The sequence below is a fragment of the Pituophis catenifer genome, unplaced genomic scaffold (genome assembly GCF_029215685.1).
Source record: "Pituophis catenifer annectens isolate HBS135680 unplaced genomic scaffold, rPitCat1.0.hap2 SCAF_6, whole genome shotgun sequence".
Classification (NCBI taxonomy): Eukaryota; Metazoa; Chordata; class Lepidosauria; order Squamata; family Colubridae; genus Pituophis; species Pituophis catenifer.
The window spans coordinates 25,426,210-25,448,852 of NW_027256886.1; the positions used below are offsets into that span (position 1 = coordinate 25,426,210).

At 38.5% G+C, this 22,643-nt stretch overlaps 1 protein-coding gene across 2 annotated transcripts; it reads right to left on the reverse strand.

Annotated features, from left to right (window-relative positions):
• Positions 1-168: 168 nt before the first annotated feature.
• HPS3 (HPS3 biogenesis of lysosomal organelles complex 2 subunit 1) lies at positions 169-21,315 on the reverse strand. Of its 2 annotated transcripts, XM_070946354.1 has the most exons (17): positions 21,105-21,315; positions 19,254-19,754; positions 17,822-17,996; positions 15,637-15,725; positions 14,052-14,244; positions 13,463-13,544; positions 11,852-12,006; positions 11,539-11,647; positions 11,258-11,439; positions 9,169-9,343; positions 6,531-6,761; positions 6,138-6,323; positions 5,242-5,430; positions 3,872-3,979; positions 3,452-3,658; positions 1,755-1,845; positions 169-1,054 (listed from the first exon to the last, which is right to left on the reverse strand). In XM_070946354.1, exons 1-17 carry the CDS (start codon positions 21,313-21,315, stop codon positions 930-932), a joined length of 3,009 nt encoding a protein of 1,002 aa, XP_070802455.1. In that variant the 3' UTR covers positions 169-929. The 2 variants fall into 2 exon arrangements, with proteins under 2 accessions (XP_070802455.1, XP_070802456.1); XM_070946355.1 differs by lacking the exon at positions 19,254-19,754.
• Positions 21,316-22,643: the final 1,328 nt, after the last annotated feature.

The following is a 22,643-nucleotide window of genomic DNA, read 5'->3' on the forward strand; positions in this document are numbered from 1 at the left end:
GTTGGAACTTTGTGATACTTGCTAGGCCAACTTTATAAATTGCCTCCATAATCTAGTTTCTAATCTAATTCAGCTTTAGAAAACTTGAAGAAACTCATTGTTTGCAACACAAATAGTCTGCACGGGAGCCAATCTTCTGAAACTATTTCTGGCTCTTCTTAGAATTCTTATGAAATTGTTCTTTTCTCTGTCCTAGCAGCTGTGAGAAACAAATATTTCTATTGAATAAGTTAAACATCTCACATTAGGACTGATGGTTAGGTAAAAGCCCTGAATGACAATTGCACTAAATAGTTACTTAGAAAGGCCCCTTCGCAACTTTATGTGATTTCTAGTCAGCTCACATGCACCACCAGCAGTTTAGAGTGATGGAACTTTTCTAAAACCTATACCAAGCAGCAAGGATAAGGTGTGTTACAATAGAGGGAGAATAGGGAAGAAGGTTTTGGCCCAGTTATCACCTGCTTGAGGGGCATGGTTTACTTTTATACAGGCTTAATGCACTAATTCTATTTCATCTCTCACCAAAATAATCTAGAGTCATTGATATTTTTTTTGCAGCGCTCTTTAGGAAGCTTCAAAGTTTAAAATAGAAGAGGCTAGGGGTGGGGGTCTGAGGATGCATATAATCAACATCTCCCCTATCTGTTTAGCTCAGTGTTTCTGAGCTCTAGGAGTTGAAGTCCAGACATCTTCATGCTGCCAAGGCTGAGAATCACCAGTTTACCTGTACTGTACTGCTACCACAGATCAAATGACAATCTTTAAGAGGTCCATCCAACCCTACTTTTCCCATGTACATGGGAATATGCCTGGAATATCCAGCATTTAGAGTGTTACATTAATAGTTGCATCATGAAGTTCTGTTCATTTGAGTAACTTTGCACCCCAAAAGACCAATCCAAGATAGCAGATGCTTCTCCTTATATTTAAGTCACCAATCTCCTGCTGCACTGAAGCAAGTGGGGCAAGAAGAACGCTGCATTCCCATCTTCAGGTAAAACATTAAGGAAGTCTCTCAATTCCAGTGCTGTGGCAATGACTGATAATGTTTCTGGACAAAAAGAATACAAACATCGTGTTTAATACTCCTGAGTAAAAATAATTCTAATCTTACAACCATTCATTTATTGATCACTTGAAGTTACAACAGCACTGAAAAAAGTGATCCTTGCACTTATAACCGCCATAGCATCAGTCAAGTGATCAAAACTTGAGAGCTTGGCAACCAACATATACTTATAGCATCCTGATTGCTATAAAGCAATCAGGCTTATAGCATTTGTTACCTTCCCAGCCATCTTCTGGGAAAGTCAATGGGGGCAGGAAACCGGATTCGTTTAACAATTGCCTGATTCACTTAACAGCTATACTGATTTGCTTAACAATTGTGGCAAAAAAGATAGCAAAATTGGGTGCAACTCACTTAACAACTGCCTTGCTTAACAACAGAAATTCTGGTTCCAATTGTGGCATAAGTTGAGTACTACCTGTATCTCCGCCAACTTTTAACGTAGATAAGATGGGGGGTGTAAAATTTTAATTAATAAATGAATGAGCAAACGTTGTTCCTTGAAGATTGTTGCTTGTAGTCTGCATCTAACAAAAAATATGTGATTTGCACTGAAATCCAGTTCTTCAATTTAGTGACTAAACTGTAAACACTCCACAAAATCCTCTTGAGAGCAAAAGGCTATTCCATGTACTGCAAAAGCTCTACATTTCTGCTGTTCTATAAAAACTCATTTTGTTACCTTGCAGTGATGACAGAAATACAGGATAGTTTTCACCAACATGTCTGGTTCGTTTACAGAGTTCAGGAAGAAGTTTGTTCCACCATAAAGCCTAAAGCCAGTCAGAAAACAAAATCCAGGTAGAAAATCCAGAGTGTTATTCTTAAAGGAATACAACTCTTCTTCTGCTGCTGTTTATATTTACTCATAAAAGCATGGCAGTGAACATGTTAAATTGAAAACCTTTGAATAGGCCAGACTTGCTGCTCTGTGTTCAAGATGTGATTTGTTCAGGAGAGGTTCAAGATCTATCAACCAATGAAGTGGGATGCGAGCGAGCTCCAGTGCCATTCAAAATGCCGCAGAGCATAGGGCAAGGGGAGTGGTGCTCAACAGCCTGTGGTAACTGCTAAAGACTGATGATAAATATTATTTATCATCTTGTCTCTTACCTAAATTATTGGAATAATTCAGGACCTCAGGGTAGTTATTCTAAGGGTCTAAAAAGACACTGTCTTTCTAAATGGAACACATACAGTGACTAGCACTAATGATGTTACCTAGTTTGGGTAATGAAACATATGCAAGAAAACAAGCAAGGACCCCTCATAATTATATTGCTCCATTTTCATTTTAGTGCTAAAACTGTCAGAGAGCATTGCCTGGACTAGTTTTTTTCAATCCAATGGCCTGTTGATTCTACTGGTTAGGAAATTTAAGAAGTATGGACACATAACAACTGACGTTGGGCAAGGTTAGAATTTCCTGCTGATGCTTAAAATGTACACAGGGTTAGTAACCCAATATACGGAAATACGTAAGATCTCCGACCTCCGGGTGTTTCGCTGCGCACTGAAGACCCTGTTGTTCCGCCAGGCAGGGCTGTCAATATAATAATTTTAAATTGGGGTATTTTAATTTTTGGGGTTTTAAATCGGCCATATCTATTTAATTATTTTAATTTTTAATTATTGTTGTGTCCTGTGTTTTTAAATTGGCTGTACACCGCCCTGAGTCCTTCGGGAGAAGGGCGGTATAGAAATAAAATTATTATTATTATTATTATTATTATTATTATTATTATTATTATTATTATTATTATTATTACTTCCATATATCTATGGTCTATTGTCAGCATAACCTACATATGTGGTTATTGTTAAGAAACTCTTGCACAATTTATACAGCCAACAAGTATCAAGGCCATATGTTTATATTTCAGGACAACACAATCACTTTACAGTATGAGATATGGTAAGGCAAGCAAATGCCTGGCTGGGGAAACTACATTGAGGAAACAATAAATAATACTTTATAATCTTCAAAATTTTGCACCGCGTGTTCTGCTAAGTATAGCCACTTCACCATTTTAACAAAATAGAAATTAAGCACTTCCCACATTCAATATAATGGGGTCACTTTGCTCAGAGTTTTAAAACCATTGACTAGATTATGGTACAATAAAATTACATGAAGAACTGATTTAAAACAATCTTGTAAAACTACAGTGTTCCCCCGAAAATAAGACCCTGTCTTATATTTTTTTGAACCCTGAAATAAGCGCTTGGCCTTATTGCCATGTGCTCAAAAGCCCAATTGGTCTTATTATCAGGGGATGTCTTATTTTGGGGGAAACAGGGTACTAAAATGAAACTGCAGTTTGTGTTTTAGGAGGACAGGGAAAAAAGTGTCAGGGAGCTATGATTATTAACACTCACCTGATGTTCATCCCTCAACTCATGCTGGGCATAAGGTATGACAGCTTCAGGGCACCTATCCAGAAGTTTGTCAATAGCTGCTTCATGCTGTCTTAAACATGTATCACAAAGAACATGTATGCTCAGACCAGAAATAGAATCTTCTGGAATATTCTTCACAAATGGGAGAATGGAAGATATTCTGAAGGATGGACTGCATAAGAGAGACTGCAGAAAGAACAGGAGAATAGATATATTAGGTATGGAAAGTGACACCAAAATGGAAAAAAATGAGCAACTTATCTTCACACTTGCACAGATGTCAAAGGCTCCCAAGAGTATTTTCATAATTCCAAGTGAGTGAGTGAGTGAGTGAGAAAAAGAGAGAGAGAGAGGGAGGGAGGGAGGGAGATCGATCATGTGTGTGAACATATGTCATACTTGTAATTTTGAAAGGTCATCACATGAATTCCAATCAGGAAGAGGTACTAACGACATCATGAATATAATCCAAGAAAATATAAGTCCATAATCACTGCAGGAATTTATCTGAAAGAACCAAACAAAAGATATTGTAAAAAAACAAAGACAGTCATTTGCACTGCAAGCATGTTTACATTCAGGTTTCTAATCCCATTTAACATTTACTGCAAAGATAGCCATCTTTACTTAATTTAAAAATAATCACAATAACCTACCATTTGAAACTGCACTATTTTCTTAAGAAATGCAAGGCCTTTAATGATTAAATATTTTTAATTGTGCATTTAGACAGGTAAATAACAATTTCATAACAGTATCAACTCTCTTAAGTATTCTCTATTGCTGATATTTGAGGATTTAATATATCATTTTTTTTCTCAAATTAAACTTTGCAAAGAATTACCCAGCCCAATTTCCCTTGGCTATATTAGTAAGATCACAGGATATTGTACTCTCTGTGCTGCCCATGCTACAGAAATCTCTAATACAGTTGACATTGTAGGAAAATAAGAAATGATGGCATAGTGGTTAGAATGGAGTTCAATCGAGACTGGCTCAAGGTTGACTCAGCCTTCCATCCCTCTGAGGTTGGTAAAATGAGGACCCAGATTATTGTGTATCCAGACTGTACATCGGACATTAATACAATTGAGCGAGAAGAGTCCTCCACTTCTCTGCTCACAATAGAATACCTTATGCTACCAGGCTTGAAATTATGGGCTTGGACAACCTAGAACTAAGCCGCCTACGGTCTGACCTAAGCGTAGTACTCAAAATTATCTACTACAACATCCTACCTGTCAATGACTACTTCAGCTTCAACTGCAATAATAAACAAGCAAACAATATATACAAACTCAAAGTAAACTGCTCCAAACTCAATTGCAGAAAATACGACTTCAGCAACAGAGTGGTCAATGCCTGGAATGCACTATCTGACTCAATGCCTGGAATGCACTATCTGACTCTGTTGTTACATCCTCAAATCCCCATAACTTTAATCTTAAACTGTCTACTGTGGATCTCACACCATTCCTAAGAAGTGTGTAAAGGGCGTGCATAAGCGCACCAACGTGCTTCTTGTCCCTGACCTACTGTCCCCATTTATTAGTACCCATTTCCTATGTTCATATCCATGTTTATACTTATAGCTGTTATCTCGTACATGTTTGACAAACTAACTAACTAAATATGCTGGCTCTGTAAACCACTCAGAGTGTGTTGTAAAGCACTATGGAGCTGTATATAAGTCAAGAATTGCTATTGCTATTCAAGCCTTGGCTCATCCAGTTATGCAGTGTCTCTCTTCCCTATCCAAAGTTCTTTACCAAATCTTCAGTAGTTTTTAGAGGCTCAGTGTCAGGAAGCTCTTTCCTGGAAAGTCTCCAAATATACTGTGTAGCAAGTTTAAAATGCAACTTCTGTGCAACCTCTTCCTGAGTACATGCTACAAGCAAAGCTTCCCAGAAGTCTACCAAGAGTTGGGGAACAGCATCTTCATTTTTACCACTCAGCATCTGCATTCCAAAAATATAAAAAGAAGGAATTACTTGCACTGTCCACCACTGCAGTTCTTTTCCCCTCAAAAGCTGTGGAGGTCACTGGCTATCCAAGATTGTTCCAGTGTTCAATCAGCTTGTTTTAAATACTGCTAAGCTTTAAATTCTTCACTTTAATTCCAAAGTGAATGATGAACTGCAAACAAGCCTTACTTTGGTTAACTGATATGCATGAATCAAACTATTACATTCAGCTATAGTACAAAATTAGGGAAGAATGGATGTATTTTCCCAGAAAAAAAATCCACACTTAAAATTGTTATTGCTTTTATAACGTTCAATTGCATGCTATTTTCCCATTAAAAGCCATGCTTCCCAGTGACAGCAATTCAAATCAACCTTTGGCTGTATTAATTATCTTTTACATGAATTAAGACTATTGAATTCTTTATATTTCTCTTTGGTAGAGTAGGAAGAAAAAATGACTCCAACTTTTATATATTATATCCTTTAATCATAAAATCTGCAGACTGGAAATAGAACTATTTTTGCAGTTCTTAACTATAAGGAGTGGGGGGTAGGAGCTATGTTTTTTATTTTATTTTATTTTATTTTCTATACTATATTTTTATTGCTTAAAAGCCACCTATGAGTGAGTAGGCGGCCATATAAATTCTCTAAATAAATATATAAATAAAAGGAACAAAATATGTTGCACAACAAACCTTGATATAAGAGCCTGCTTCTTCCAGCTCCATTTTATTATTCTCATGTAAAGCCAATAATGAAGCTAGGAGAAATCCAGGTCTGGTCTCTTTGAGGTACAAAGCAAGTTCAGTTGGGAACATCTGTTCTTTAATGTGCTGTTTTAGAAGTCTTGGCTCCCGAATAAAACCACATACCAATTTCATCTGCAGATAAAATACAAGATCTAGCTGGTGGATTCCACTCTATATTTTGAATGGTAGCTAATTCTAATTTTTTCAATTTGTTTAAAAAAAAAACCCTGCAAAAATATATGCCTCTATTGTGCTGTAATTGTATGTATGTATGTATGTATGTATGTATGTATGTATGTATGTATGTATGTATGATATGTATCCCCCAATGATATGTACCTCTGCTTGGCTGTCCAGCTCCTTTTTACATCTATCCCGATTCCCCTTTTTCAGAGCCACTGAAGCCTTGACCAATGTCACCAGAAAAGACGGCGCCATCTTTTCTATCAATTCCAGATACTCCATTGCCATTTCAGGGCACACATTTTTCATGCAAGGACTGCAGAGGATGTGGGGTATCTGGTTTGGCTCAGCACGGTGGAATATCTGAAGCACTTTTGCAGCCACATCCTAAAAACGCAAACAGATATATAAATCTAGTTTTTGTTACGCTCTTATTTATAACACAAGGCATAAATGTAATCAGCGGTTATCAAACTCTCTAAAAGGTCATAATAAAACAACAAGATTCACAGAATTGTCAAAGGAGACTTGCAGAGTCAGGAATGCCTTGGCCAATTACAGCCATTTACCAGAATATAAACTACTCTGGGAAATCCTTGCCATGGTGGGAGAAGAAACACTCTCAAAGATATCCCTGACAACTGTCAGTCTTTTGAGATAGGTCATGTGATCAGGAAATAGACTTATCAAGAATGATTTTTATTTTTGATGCCTTCAAGTGAGTCTTGGCTCCTGGCAATTGCCTGTGTCAGTCCCTGTAGTTTCCTGACAAGATTTCAGAAAGGATTTGCCATTGCATACTTCCTAAGGCTGAGAGAGAGTGATTGGCTCAAGGTCTCCCAGCTGGTTTTGTTGCTAAGACAGGACTAGGACCAGTGGTGGGATTCAGCCAGTTTGCACCACTTTGGGAGAACCAATTGTTAACTTTCTGAGCAGTTTGGTGAACTGGTTGTTGGAAGAAATCATTAGGGCAGAGAACCGGTTGTTAAATTATTTGAATCCCACCACTGACTAGGACTCATAGTCTCCTGGTTTCTAGCCAAGTGCCTTAACCATATACCATAGGTGATCCTCAACTTACAACCACAATTGAACCCAGAATTACAGTTATAATTCATGCTGGTTGTTAAACAGGTCATCAAATGATCAATTTGATTTTATGATATTTTTTTCATTAAGCAAATCACCATGGTTGTTAAGCAAATCTGTGGTTGTTAAGCAAATCCATTGTCCACAGTGGACATTTGAAATGGAAATGGAAGTAAACACGGGTTTTCAGGGGAGGGGAAGCCATATATCAGTGACATGATCATGGGATACTACAAACAGCCATAAATATGTCCGAGTACCCAAAATATGATCACATGACCGTAGGGAGGTGGGTAAGTGGCCACTGCAATTCCAAATCAGGGTCAAGTACATTTTTGGGTGTCCATTCTGACTAAAAGAGGAAGCCAAGGCCGTGGAGCAAAGTATTAGATATATATTTGAAAGATCTCTAAATAAAATATGCCAATTTGTGGGCCAATTGCTCTCTGATGATAAAAAATCCTGTCAAAGAATTTTTGAGATGAAAACATGTGGAGAAGGTTACCAAACTGCTGAAGATGCAGAGGAGTATATCGCAGCCTGGGAAGAACTGGATATTTAACTTTCATTTTCACCCTCACTATTATGGTTCAAATGTAAACATCTCAACACAACTGAAAGAAGAGTGGCGAAAAAAGAAGACAAATTTAGGACTTTTTCTTTAAGGACATTAACAAGGTTGAGGATTTCGTGATAAAAAGAAAGGACTACAAGTTTTTGATATTTCCAGAGAAGAAAAAGATTTTACTCCATGAAGATAAGCTGGAAGGAGTGACTTAAACTTAATGAGTTAACTGGAATCAGGATGCATTTTTCTCTGCCTGGTATGTGCAACTGAAAGGTTTAACTAAAAATTTGAAAATGTATTTTTTAAACACATGCACATATAATGCTTAAGTAACTCTTAAAGTAAGCAAAAACTATTGAAAATGTATTTGAGAGTACCTGTATTAAGAGAAAGTAAAAGAAAATGATGTACCAGTTTAAAGAAAAACTGTTTCTTGTATGGATATCACTTCTGGAATTTCTGCTTGTGAAGAAAAAAAAATGAAACTTTGATCTTGGTTTTGTTGATTAGAAAGATTTGGAGTTATAGAAATGGCTAGTTATATATTAATGTGTAAAAGCAAAAAGTTGAGGCTGGAGTGTGTTTATCTTGTACTGAGTTAGGAAGAGTTGGAAGCTAATGCCTCCTTTTCTTTCTTTTTCTCTTCCCCCTTGTATTCCACACCCTCTTTTCCTGCCCTTAATTTCTTTTCTTCTTTTCTTTTTGTATTTTATATTTTATATAATAAAATAAAAAAAGTTAAAAGTAATTTCAAATGGTCACTAAGTGACAGGTCATAAGTCAAGGCATAGCTCTACCCTGAACTGGCTTTCTTTTATATGTGGCACAGGAGAACTATAGCTTCTCAGTGTATAACAGCAAACCTATTCTCTGTTTAAGGTTGCGATCCTAAATCCACTTACCAAGGATTAAGTTCAGCAGGTCTAATTTCTGAAGAAACACTGTAGTTGCAGTTTCCCTGAATATTTATTTAACAATCTGGTGGCCAACAGTAACAGAAGCTAGTCCCACTAATTTTCTTAAATGTTTGATTTACTCTGTTGACTCTGTTCATTGTTGTGAATGGAAGACAAGAGTCAACACAAGACATGAACCTTCTTATGGAGAAAGGACAACCAAAGAAATCCATCATCTTACTTCATTTAGCTTTTCATCTATGTCTTCATACAAGGAATGCTGCAAGTAGAATATAAAACCTTTTTCATACTTCTGTGTTTTATCTTCAAATGTTACTCGCTTCAGAATGTCAGATATAGAAAGGCTGGACATTTTATAGTAAGGGAGTGCAAGATGGAAGTCTTTAGTGTCAAACCTGAAAGCATAGAAGTCAACAAAAAAGACATTAAAACCCATTTAATACAAGCACTTTAATAAAACAAACATCTTCTCTGTATGGGTAACTAAAATTAGAGTTGGCCTTATGATAGTCTTGTGCTGAAACTACAGGCACATAGCTAGCAGATCAGATTTATTTTGCAGGAAGAGAACATGCTATTTTTCATAAATGGGTCTCTAATTTAGCTCATTCAAAAAATTTCTTAGGTGATTTAAATTTTAGTCTTTTCCAGGCTGTTTATCTCATCCACAATCTCTAAAGTAGTGATTTTACTTTAATACTAACTGGGAATTCGAGAAACTGTAATTCAAAGACCACTGGAGGAAACCAAGATATGGAAAATAACTTACAGAATATTAAGTTCAACCATTAGATTGGGAAATTTCAGACTTCATACTTTCTCTTCAAATTTAGCATATGCTCTTAAAATAATCAAGTACAGACCACAGTACAAAATTAGGGAAAAAGAGCTGGAGAATAGAAGCAGAGAAGAAGATGAAGACAAGATCCGTGCTAGGTTAACTATGAAGCTTCTGAAGTTCTGTGTATATTGTTCTGGTATATAAGAGAAGACTCCTTTCAATAAAAATGTGGGATGGAAGGACACTTCGATTCCTACCATGGAAGAATGGTTGCAGAAGTTGATGGAGTTGGCTGACTACTTTGATTAAAGAAAAGAACATAAGTACTTTTGTTTCCACATGGAAACTGCTTCTGAACTTCGTGCTTGATGTGGGAAAGAATGTAACTCTGACTTTGGGTTTTACAGATTAGACTGATAGATCTTTATAGAAATGACTTGTTCATACTATTATGCAAAAGCAAAAAGCTGTGATTTGATGTTAATGCCTTATTTTACTGTAACAGAGCGAGTCGGAAGTCAATACTTCTTTATCTCCCTCCCCCCAACTTTCCTCCCTTCCCCCCTTCCCCCTCCCCCCTCACTGCTCTTCTATTTACTTTTGTATTTTATAATACTCTATAACTTAATAAAATTGCTTTTTAAAAAATAAAAATGTGGGCAGTTGAAAGCAGAAGTTCAAGCTGCTTCTTAATCATATCCTATATAAAACAAGCAAAAAGGTGTGGACTGGGAGAATTATTGCAAAGTCCTTTATTTTCCTAGACATTCTGCATTCTCGAAATGAATTGACTACAACTCCCATTTTCTGCTATCATTAAAGATTATGGGACTTGCAGTTCAAATCAGTTGGAATCCTCCATTAGTGTACACACACACACACACAGTGGATGTATATGTGATAACATATAGATATACATAATATATACATATCTTGGGCTGACCTATTCTCCCCTACTTTCTGTTAGCTAAGCTGAAGATGTAGATGGGTTACTTCATCTTCTTTAAGACATAAACATAGCAGTGGTGAAATCTGAACTGGTTTGCTACCGGTTTGCTGGCTGTGCATGGGCACCGTGTGCATGGTGTGCACCAAACATATGCTGCATGTGCATGCATGCGCAGTACGCACCAAAAGGAGGCTTGCGAAGGTAAGTAGAACAGCGGAGGGGGGGGATCAGCTGTGCTACGCGATTTAGCTTTGCTAGAAAGCAGGATTTCCTGCTTTCTAGCAAAGCTAAACCGCGCGGGACAGCTGATTGTTGGAAATATTGGTTCCGGCAGAGGAACCAGTAGCTTTTTTTAACTACCAGTTTGGGCGAACCAATAGCTTTTTTTACTACTGGTTTGCCCGACCCGTAGTGAACCAGTAGCATTTTACCCCTGGAACTTAGTAGTGCTAACCTACTATGGTGGCCTCTAAGGGAGTGCATGGTCTTTAAGAAGACAATTCTCCAATTAAGTTCCCAGTATAATTCCCTCCCTGATATGATCTGAATAAAGATTTTTCTTGCACAAAATATTCAAACCTGCTGTAACAGTCTCCAAGAAGAGCACAACTCTCATGAAATGCTGCTAGTAGAGGTTCCTTCTCATCCAAGTCTTTCAGAGCAGGATCCATTAAAGCTGTTCTGACTAGCAAATGAGCCTCACTTAAGAGATGAATACAACTCTCTGTTCTTACGTTTTCATAGGTCTTGCTGTAGTCTACCTAAAGCAGAAAAAGGGGTCACTTTCAGGTTTATGTTATGACACAGTACATCATTCCATTCCTATAAGTCAATAAAATAAATGCAGAATAGTATAGTACCATTTCTCTGTAGAGTTGGAGAGTTGAAGTTGTGTTCACAATATACAAATTCCAACCAGGTTCAGATTCTGGGGGAGCCTTGGGTTTGGTGTTATCAGTCTTTCGGTAACTGAAAGGATACATAGGCACTTGTGAATTTTAAATTTACAACTGTAATCATTTTGTCAGCTATTTTAGAATTCTTTCAATAGTAATAGAAAGGCAAGAATATATGCTCAAAATGATCAGCTGCTGAGTGACCTCCTTCTGACCCCAAACATCAAAATCTTGCCACCACCCCACCACCCCCAAAACTCAAAACCTTTATACTTACAGGAGTCTTCGTTTAAGTGTTTTTTTCTCGAGAAAGTCCTCAGAATCTGCTTTTGTCAAAATGATGATATGGTGTTTGAAGTGAGAGATGGCTTTCAGTCCTATAAAAAGCTGCATCCTCAAGGTACAAACATCAAGCGACACAGGGGGACAAGCCTGTGAAGAAACAGTGTATCTTTACATTATTATATCTTTAAATTCTCTAGAACAGAAAATGGATCACTTGGCATCCTCCAGCACCCATTTGTGACCTCAAGGCATCCCAAGTTGGCCAATCGCTTCATCCAACCACCTGATCCTTAAAAGTTGCTTCCAGTGTCACTGAAAATCAGGTGGTATCTCAAATAAATGAATAAAAAAAAAATCTCCCCAAACCGGGTAATAAAATCAGCTCAAGGTTTATTACTTTAAAGTTTTTTAAATCTTTGTGGGCTTCTAATAATAGCTTTATGAAGTGTGATGATGGTACAATTATATATATATTTACAAGGATATTTTATTTCATTTTGTTTTCCTAATAATTCACTTGCATTTTTAAACACCATTCAGGCATATAGTAAATTAGGAGTGCTTCTGAACACTTCTAATATAAATGCTACCCAATGAGAGTGGAATGATATCCAGACATCTGTGTTCCAAGAGATATTTACTGGAAAAAAGACCCAATGGGGTTTAAATTACTTTTCACTGAACTATCTAATCAAGATAACTTCCTTGATCAGATACTGGCAGCTCAAATTTCTCAAATAGGCTGATGAAGCTAGGATTTTTCTGTTGAAATGCACATCACTTTATATTAGCTTTGCTCTTTTTGTGCCCATCTTGGAACTCTTCAAACTTCATTTTCATCTTAACCATGAAGCCATCCCACAGCTAGTCAATGCTACCTCTAAAGCAGTGTTTGAGGTTTTCTTAACCTCAGCAACGTTAAGATGTGTGAACTTCAACTCACAGAATTCCCCAGCCAGTATGCTGGAGTCCTGACATATCTTAATAGTTGCTGACTATTCAAAGAAATAGTTCAAAGAAACACTGTTCTAAAGCCTTTCCCCTTGTACATCTGTAACATATCAACAGGCTGGGATGGAGGCTGAATTGTTCATTGAAACAGCCTAATCACAAAAATAGCCTTGCTCTCCTCTTTCATGACTACCTCATCTGGTTCTCTAGACCTGCCCGGCTCTCTGGATCTACTTTACAACTTATCCTTTGGACTTAATAGGATTGTCTTGGTTTTTTTCATCCTTGATTGAATTTTGACAGTCTTTGCTATATTTCATCTGGTTATCATTCCTGGATAATTACTCTAGAAAATGACACATATTTTTTTATTGTTTGGTCTATGTGTGCCACCCCATCTTTTGGAAGCCAATCTCCATATCATTTTTCTCTCCGTTGTCCTCTGGACTACCCCCATCCCCATACAAACTTATTAAACCAGAACAACCCTGGTCTTGTCTAGAGGAATAGAAGAGCTTCTATTTTGGATCCTTGGAAGGACAAGAGTCAGGGTGGTGCTCACCATGACTCTTGCCCTAAAGAAATGTTAAATGAGGTCAACAGCTGCCAAAAGGTTGCCTACAAAGCTAATCTCAGAAATGAATTAGAGCACCTTTAATGTTGTATCAATGTAGGGGTCTTGATTCCGAGCTGCTACTGCACTGCATCTCACTGTAAAGCACTGCAGGTTGTTGCTAAGTGGAAAAATTAAAGAGAAATTAGGCTGGAATATATCCATCAGCCCACTGCCAATATATTACCTTGCAAATGTGTTGAAACTACAGTTCCTAAAAGACTATGCAAGCAGGAGAATTTTAAGAGTAAAATGCCAAAGCAATACAGAATATCAGGTTGAAGAAAACACAATCATGATTATTAATGTAAACACAACACACTGTGAAATATATAGAACTATTGTTTGAACTAATCAGCTAGAGATAGAGATAGATTCTAGAGAATGATTTTCTAAAATAAAACTTCTTTCATTCCAGCATTAAATTCCTGCCCCGTTTCATGTTGCACCATGGGGAATTTTGTCCTGTATATTTGGTGAACCAAAAATAAATGCTGCTTTCTTATCAATACATATTCTTGGCCAGCTGTGTTCAAACTCTGCAACCCATTTCTCAACACAGAACTTGAACCACTGGTGGAATGTTCTGGACCTCAGTGAAGGATGATGGACAATAAAATTGTGATACCTTGTAATGACATGCAGGAACTGGGGTGTAAGAACTGCTTGCTGGGATCTTTCTGAATACTGGTAGGTAGAAATAAGTTTCACTAAGTTATTGATTGTGTATAAGTATGCCACATGCGGTAGAGAGAAAAAGCAAAACAAACTCAGGAATTCTTGTTTAGTTGTATCTCCTTCCTTAGCCGTGACACAAGCCCCTAGATGAAAAAAGAGAAAAGAGAACATCTAGCACCAGATACTAGGTAAGAGCTGCAATCCTTCAGCCTTCTCTCGATCCAACAACTTTAGAAACTCTGAAATACATGAACTATAGGGGGTTTGGCTAATCTAATTTAGGATGATGGTGATAATGAATATTATTTGATTTGTATGGCCATTCATCTCATCCAAGTGTCTCTGGATGATGCACTGTAACTCAACACAGAAAGAAACCATTAAACTGGAGAAGGAAGATATATGCTAACAAGCTTTCTGTAACATCAATTCAACTACAGCAAAAATGGTGCCATCCACATATTTAAAAAAATCAGAAGGCTTAAAGAACCTAAAGTTTACAGAAATACAAAAGCCAGACAAACCTTGTGGAAAACACCAAAGGGAGGGGAAAAATTCCCTGCAAACAACCTAATGAGGATTGAGTATATTTAATGGACTCAGAATTCTGGCATTCTGATGGGAGAAAATAAAAGCAAGAGGTAGCACAATAGGAACATTCTTGAAGAAGAAAATGACTGACTGGACAGCTTCTTGGTGCAACAATATGTTGCAAAGCTTGATCCTGGAGCAAAATTACCGTTAATAACATTAGGGCATCTAAAACTAGATTACCATTTATACCATATGAATTAGGAGATGTTTTGTGGGTTGAATACAAGAGCCCTGCAATTTTAAGAGTTAACCTTTGCATATCCTGGAAAACTAACATGTGCATGGCATAGAATGAAGACATTTTTGGAAAGACCATATTTGACATCCCATTACAAAATACCAAAATGCCAGGATACCAAGATTTTCAACCCAGTTCAGTAAGATCCAACTGATATTACACTGATGAATTTGACATTAAACCCAACAGGAACTGGAGTTCTGATCCTCGGACCTTGCCATTAATTGGATGCAAAGAGTGGACAATGCCTGAATACAACACAGACTGTTCCTACAGTCTTTTCTCATAATCAATAGATCCTTGTCTTATTCCATCCAACTTCATTACATCATGTTACAAGCTGTAACTCAAAGGAAATTTTAAAGTAAAAATGAATTCAAAATGGATCATTAAAAAAAAATACTGTAACCCTCAGAAACTTTCAACTGAATTTATATAAATTTCTAAATTGTCACAGTATTCCAATTTATGATTGGATTTATGATTCTGAAATTCTCACAAAAAATCTATTTTAAATATGACTCTGACCCAAATTCTTAGGTTACTGAAATTAAAGTTTGTTATCAATATATGGTATTACATGTGTTGAAAATATTTCCTCATTATAAGCTATAGCTTTGTCTTTCATACAGTAATCTAATATTGAAAATGGGGTGTATTTCTCCACAACTTCCATAATCATATTGTAGATTCAGAAATGTACCTGATTCATGTATTGGAAGCAGCTGAAGAGAGTGCAGTTTGGCATCTTCAACAGAAAAAGGAAATGAGGACACATCAAGAGCAAAACGCCTACAAAGAACAGTGACAAATGAAAAGATCAGCCAGCTGTTTCCTACTTTTACAATGAAATTGCAGGAATCTTTATGCAATTTCTTGTGCTTTCATATTGAATTGGAAACTGCTCCTGCAGAAGGAGCATCCAATTTAAGTAGGGTGCAAATTTGTTAAGATCTCTGTGCATTAGCAAACAAGTATGTAAGACTGACTAGACTTCCACTTTGAGCATTCCTTAACAGTTCTAACAATTTGCTTTTTTTTTCTTTCTCTAAAGTAACCTCTTAAAACTGGCACATAAGACATTGTAGGTGTTCCTATTGTTTCTTTGGTGTATTAGAACAGAATAACAAGAGTTGGAATGGAAGGGACCCTGGAGATCTTGTACTCCAACCCTGTGCTCAAGCAGGAGACCCTATACCAGTGACGACTAACCTTTTTGCCATCGCGTGCCAAAAGTGGGGCTCGTGCGCATGCATGCCCACACCCATAATTCAATGCCCCCCATGCCCCTCATGCTTTTGGCACGCGAAGGCAAAAAGGATACCAGTGGGCCCAGTGGGCCCGTTTTTCACCCTCCCTAGGCTCCAGAGCCTTTCTTGGAGCCTGGGGAAGGCGAAAACGGCTTTCTCCACCCCTCCCAGAGGCTCTCTGGAGGCTGGAAATGGCCCGTTTCCTGACTTCTGTTGGGCCCAGAAGGCCGAAAATCAGCTGGCCGGCATGCGTATGCATGCTGGAGCTGAGCTAGGGCAATGCTCGCGTGCCCACAGATACGGCTCCACATGCCACCTGTGGCACGCGTGCCATAGGTTCGCCATCACGGCCCTATGCCATTCCAGATAAGTGGCTGTCCAGTCTCTTCTTAAAAGCCTCCAGTGATGGAGCACCCACAACTCTTGAAGGCAAGCCATTTCACTGGTTGATTGTTCTGTCAGGAAATTACTCCTTAGTTCTAGGTTAGATCTTCTTTGATTAGTTTCCATCCTTTGTTTCTTATCTTACCTTTTATTTAACATGGAAACCAAATAAATGGCTTACATACCATAGTTTCTACAGGTAAAAAGATCCAGTATAAATACTAGTAAATATTTTTTTACAAGTAGTCCTCTCACAATTGAAATTTCTGCTCTAGGTCAGTGTGGTTGTAATACAAATCATCACATGTCTGGACCAATTTTACAAGCATTTTTACCACAGTTTTGTTGTTAAGCAAAGCCCACAGTGGGTAAATGAATCGGACTTCCCCAATTGACTTTGCTTGTTGAAAGCCAGCTGGGAAAGTCCCAGACCATAATCACATGACCATAAGAGGCAGCAACTATTGTAAATGTAAGCTAGTTGTCAAGCACTTGAAATGCAATCACATGCCCGTGGGCAGTGTTTCTCAACCTTGGTAGCTTGAAGCTGGGTGGACTTCAACTCCCAGAATCCCCCAGCCAGCCATCAACATAATCAGTAGAATATATCACTATATTAGCTAGTACTTGCTGCTGGAAAAAGGGACATGAAATGCTCCATTTTCAAAGTCTGAACAACCCTATATACCGGAGAGGAAATCATGCCAGCAAGGTAAGTAGTTTTTAGAGAATGCTTGGGGTTTTATCATCACTAGGAGGAAAACTATATACATATGTACTCTGCCCTAACAGCTGAAGAGACAAATTAATATAGACAGAGATGATTTTAACATTGCCTATTTATCCATTGCTTTGAAAAAGAACATTTTGTTTATTAAGTTTCATTTTATATTTTATGTAAGCTGCTGACATACTTATATAAACTGTAATTTCCTCATAGACAGTAGAAACTAAAGGCGAATATTCAGAGGATGCTTTGTTTAGTTTTATCTTATTATAAGCTGTAAATATACTTTGCAGTGAGCATATTATATGAACTAGGTTACTAAGATTTGCTTGACAGATTGTTAAACCAGGTATGTTGATCAAGCCAACTGGTGATATTAGATGATGGTATTTGTTGCTTTGATCTGGCTACTTATAGGGCAAAGTGAAAGCTTGCATTTCAGAGAGGAACTGTTAATAGTCTGCGTATTGTATGCACAATACATATCTACAAAATGTATTCATTAATGATAAACAATGTTTTATTACCTGTACAGGACATATTGCACTTGAATATTTAAATCTTCCCCAGTTAAGCTAATTGACTCCAAAATAACAGATATCTCACACTTGCTACTTTCTTCTCCAAGAAGTTCCACGGGCTGCTGACAGAAAACAAACCCATCTGATTCTGATTGAGTTTGATCAACTTCCTCTGTTATACCTTTAGTAAGTGGAAAAGAATGTCAGTATACAATGTCAACTCTCAAGACTAGAAATTAATAGAAGAAACATTACCAGCCTAACCTTGTACAGGTCGTCCTCACTTACCAATAGTAATTGGGACTGGAGCTGTCACTAAGCAGTGCAGTCATAAAGCACATATCTGAAAAGCCCAGGAGGATCTTCAGCCAATATAACATACACACACACTTTAAACCCAAGAATACACTAAGGCAGAAGCTTGTCCACCCCAAGGCTAAAACACCCAGACACAAGCTAAGCAATGTGATATATGCAGTGAGACGTGCAGATCTGTACATTGGGGAAACAAAACAACCACTTCATAAATGCATGGCACAACATAGGAGAAAAAAACCATCAGGACAAGATTCAGTAGTCCATCTGAATTTAAAAGATAATGGTCACTCTCGAAGACAGCAAAATCCACATTTTGGACACAAAGGACTGCTGATTTGAAAGAGGGGCCAGAGGCTGTATAAGTCAAAATTAACAGCCCTCTCTCAACAGAGGGGGAGGGATACGACATCATCCATCTCCAATCTACAACACAGTCCTTTCAGAAGGCTCTACGCCCATTTGCACTACCCAGGTGACCTGGAAGACACAGATAAACCTCCAAGTGATGTTAACAACTCTCTAAAAGAACACAAATGACCAGCTGTTTGCAAAGAACATAAATCCTTTCATTCTCCACCATCCAGTCAAAGCTGGAGAAGCTTTTTGGATGAGAAGCAAAATGTCTTCAAAGAAAAACAAGTCCAGTTGCCTCTTGAAAAAGCACCTTTGGGACAACCATGACCTGGATGATTGAGAATCTCTATAGTCATAAAGCACAACATCACATGCTCCACTCTGATTTATATTGGAAATCCCAGTTGCCGTTGTTAGGTGAATCTCACATGATTGCAGCATCCCATGGTCATGTGATTGCCATTTGAAACCTCCTGCCAGCTTCTCCATTGATTTTACTTGTTGGAAGCTGGCAATGAATGTGGAATGCCATCATGTCATAATCGTAAGCTAGTTGCCAAGCATCCAAATTGCAAACATGTGATTATGGGGATGCTGCAATGGCCACAACTATGAGGACTGGTGGGAAGTTCCCCTCATTCAGCACTGTAGTAACTTAGAAAGAATGATTGTTGAATGAGGGCCAACTGCATGCTGCTTTTGTCAAGACCAGAAAACTGATCTTGGGAAGCAGTCTTGATCTGGGTATTTTAAATATCATACTGACCTTCATTAATGGGTATTTCAGACTCTACAGATTCACAGATATGCTGTTTGCTATTACCAGCCGAAGTTACTTTCTCCCCAATTAGTAGCTTGAAAACAAGGACTTCCAGTTCTGCTGCGACAGCAACATACCCTGCACAAAATGCAACTTCTGTTGGGGTGAACTTCTCCATGTGCAAAATTAAGGAACGTTCAAAGTCAAGCACTTTTACATCCTCACTCACAAGTAAATGCTTCAAGTGGAATAGTATTAACTTATTCTTGCAGCCAACCAGTAGGTCTCCTGATAAAGGGCAACAGGAGAAACATGTGGGAGGATCAGAAAGAGGAATTTCTATGATTGACATTTGTTCTTTAGACGTCTCAGTGTAGGAAGCTTCTGGGTTATGACCTTGCATCCGCACACAAACACGTGAGCTGCCAGAGGACATGCATCTCCAGTTAACATAAACTCGGAAGAAGAGGGTGCTGTGTGTCTCCTCAATAGTGGCCACATAATCTCCTGAAAAGCAAAAATTGATTTTGAAAAAAACATGGCCAAAGATGTAAAAGCCATAGTGAAACATAGGAGTGTGTAAATCAAAGTATGTGAACTAAGTTTTTGAATTAGCCGGAAATTCCATCAGAAGATGTGCTAAATGCCATCAGTCTTTGTAATTTTGTATTTCTCATAATTAGCCAAAATACCCTGATTTACTACATGAAGATTGTGTAACATCACAGATTGGGAAAGACTTGTTTTTTATGTCTGCTGAGAAGAGTTAATAGGAAAATTCTAGTAGTTTGTTAATAGCCATGTTGATCATATTGAGTATGGAATAAGGAGGAATGGCATTCTTAGACAAAGTCTGGGCTTAAATATAAAACTCAAAGTTACTGGAAAGACAAACTTGTGATTACAGTGAGGGGTTGCCTTCAAATTAAGCATTAATTCTCAAACACTAAAATTCATACTAAAGGTTTGATGTTGTGGAAACCTCATGATTGCTTTTTGAAGGCATGATTTACAGTTTACATTTGGGGATCCTCAATATGCTGTCTGGTGACAGTATTAAGCCCATACTTACAACAGGCCTCCTTCTCTAGCTGATTCTTCATTTAATTCAATAGGAAACTGGCATAGGGCAAGCAAAATTCCAGCCTCTAGCATCATCTTTTTCCCCCAAGCCTGTCACTGAACCAGTAATGAGCCCCAGACACTTTATAAATGCCTCCACCTTCCAGAAAAAGTATCAAGGTATGAAGGGGAACAAAAGGGAATTATTAAGATACTGGAAATGAGTATAAAGCAGTGGTGGGTTTCAAAATTTTTTACTACTGGTTCTGTGGGTGTGGCTTGGTGGGTGTGGCATGGCAAGGATACTGTAAAATCTCCATTCCCTCCCCAATTCAGGGGAAGGTTACTGCAAAATCCCCATTTCCTCCCGATCAGCTGGAACTTGGGAGGCAGAGAATAGATGAGGGTGGGGCCAGTCAGAATTTTTGCTACTGGTTCTTCAGAACTGGTCAGAACCTGCTGAAACCTTCCTCTGGTATAAAGGTTTATTATTTATTAAACGTATATGTTGTCTAACTACCAGCTAATTCCTAAAGGGTCGAGTGCTTTCCTGGCATGATTTTATAACGGATCAAGGGCCCCAAGCAATCATTTGATAAGGCTGCCCACCAGGTCACAAAATCCCCCCCCCCAAATGTGTATGGCCTATCAAGATAAAAAGCCTGGCTTCGCCTGGTGTATGAGAGCCCATTCTTCGCTTAGGAAGGAAATGCCTGGTCTTTCGAAAAGGCACCGTAGTTCGTGAACTGCTTTCTTTTCTTTTTGTTGTGGATCTCCAGCCAGGTTCGCGCTTACCCACTTCGCCGTATGCCATGGACAGCACTCGGCCCAGGGTACTGAAGGTGCCGAGCGGCTCACAGAGTTCCGCAAACACTTCCACCTTGCAGGCGCCGGAGCCGCAGGCCACCAGGAGCACGTCGCGGCCGCAGCAGAAGAGCGCCGGTTCCTGCTTCAGAGGAACGACTTGCTGCGACCCGAACGGGTGCAAGTTGTAGACCTGCACCATGGCTCCAGTTCGGCCCAGGCGTCGGATCCAAAAACCCAACTGCCTCCTGCGCAACCCTCGCCTCTGTAGCCGCTGCAAAGACTACCGCTTCCGCAAAGGGCCCCGCCCCACGGCGGTCAGCTGGAAGGAGGCGTCAGTCGCGGCCCCAATCCAGCCACAGCTTCGCGCGAAGGCAGCTTCTCTAGCCGAGGCTGCTTGAAGGCGACAGGGCTGAAGGATGCACCTTGCCATGGTTTACCTTCTCCTCGAATCTGGTCTATTTCTAAGTAGAGTGGAACAGGATTGCGCGCTACCCTCTTCGCAAGAGAGAGGCGTTGCTAGCCCAATCTTGGTGTCTGCCATGGAAATCTTGTAAAAGTTACTTTAGTTGGGATCGGGGATTGCGTTTATTTACCAGTGAGTGGAAAGGCACTTTAGACGTGCATAGAGGATTTATGTACTCTTTAAGTGTCTGTGGAACGGGTACTTTGCATAGACGTTACTACAGTATTCAGTGGGATCGTTGCATTCCATTAGGCCCTAATGATTAGGGAGACCCATTTGGGTAATTGATTTTAAGTTTTCGTAAAATGCCCAGGAGTAATTCAACTTTCTAATTTTTAATCGTTGGGTAAAAAAAAAAAAATCTCAGAATAACCATGGCAATACTAATAGCATATTCTAGAAAACATTTTGTCTATTATTTTTTATGGATGATCGCAGTCAGGCAGGTGCTTAGATTGGATTAGCAATTTTGTCTACCTATCGAGCCCTTCCCAAAGAATAATATTAAAGTTATTGTCGCAGAATGTAAATTGTTTCCAGTGTAGCTATTTGGTTGGTTTTTGTTTTTTTTTTGCAATTGACTGGTGATGATTTTTATCTATTAAAAGTTAACCACTCCCATGACGTACCTCTAACTCCTAATAAAGAAGAGGTTCCTGCTTAAATAATTGAGACTAGTTTGCATAGATCCAGAATGGATTTTTTTTTGTTTTTTATTTAATACAGCTAAGAAACCATATCCGTTAGTCCCTGCCATACCTTTCCCGGAGGGCTTTTAGGGTCTGACGCATCAGAATTGTATTGGATCAGAATTTTGTGTTATATTTAGTATTCTTGCCTATTATTTTGTGTATCGCCGAGAGTCCGGGATATAAATGTGATAAATATCATGTGACAAACGAGCAGTCAAGACACGTGCATATTTGGACAGTCAATATTTTCATGCCTGTATCAGAAATTCAGTGCCAGGTTCATAAAGCCCATTGGTTCCCAGGACACTAATGAATTTTAAATCAACCAATAGAAACGTAGACATACGGAGCTCAGAGAACCGACTACCTCTT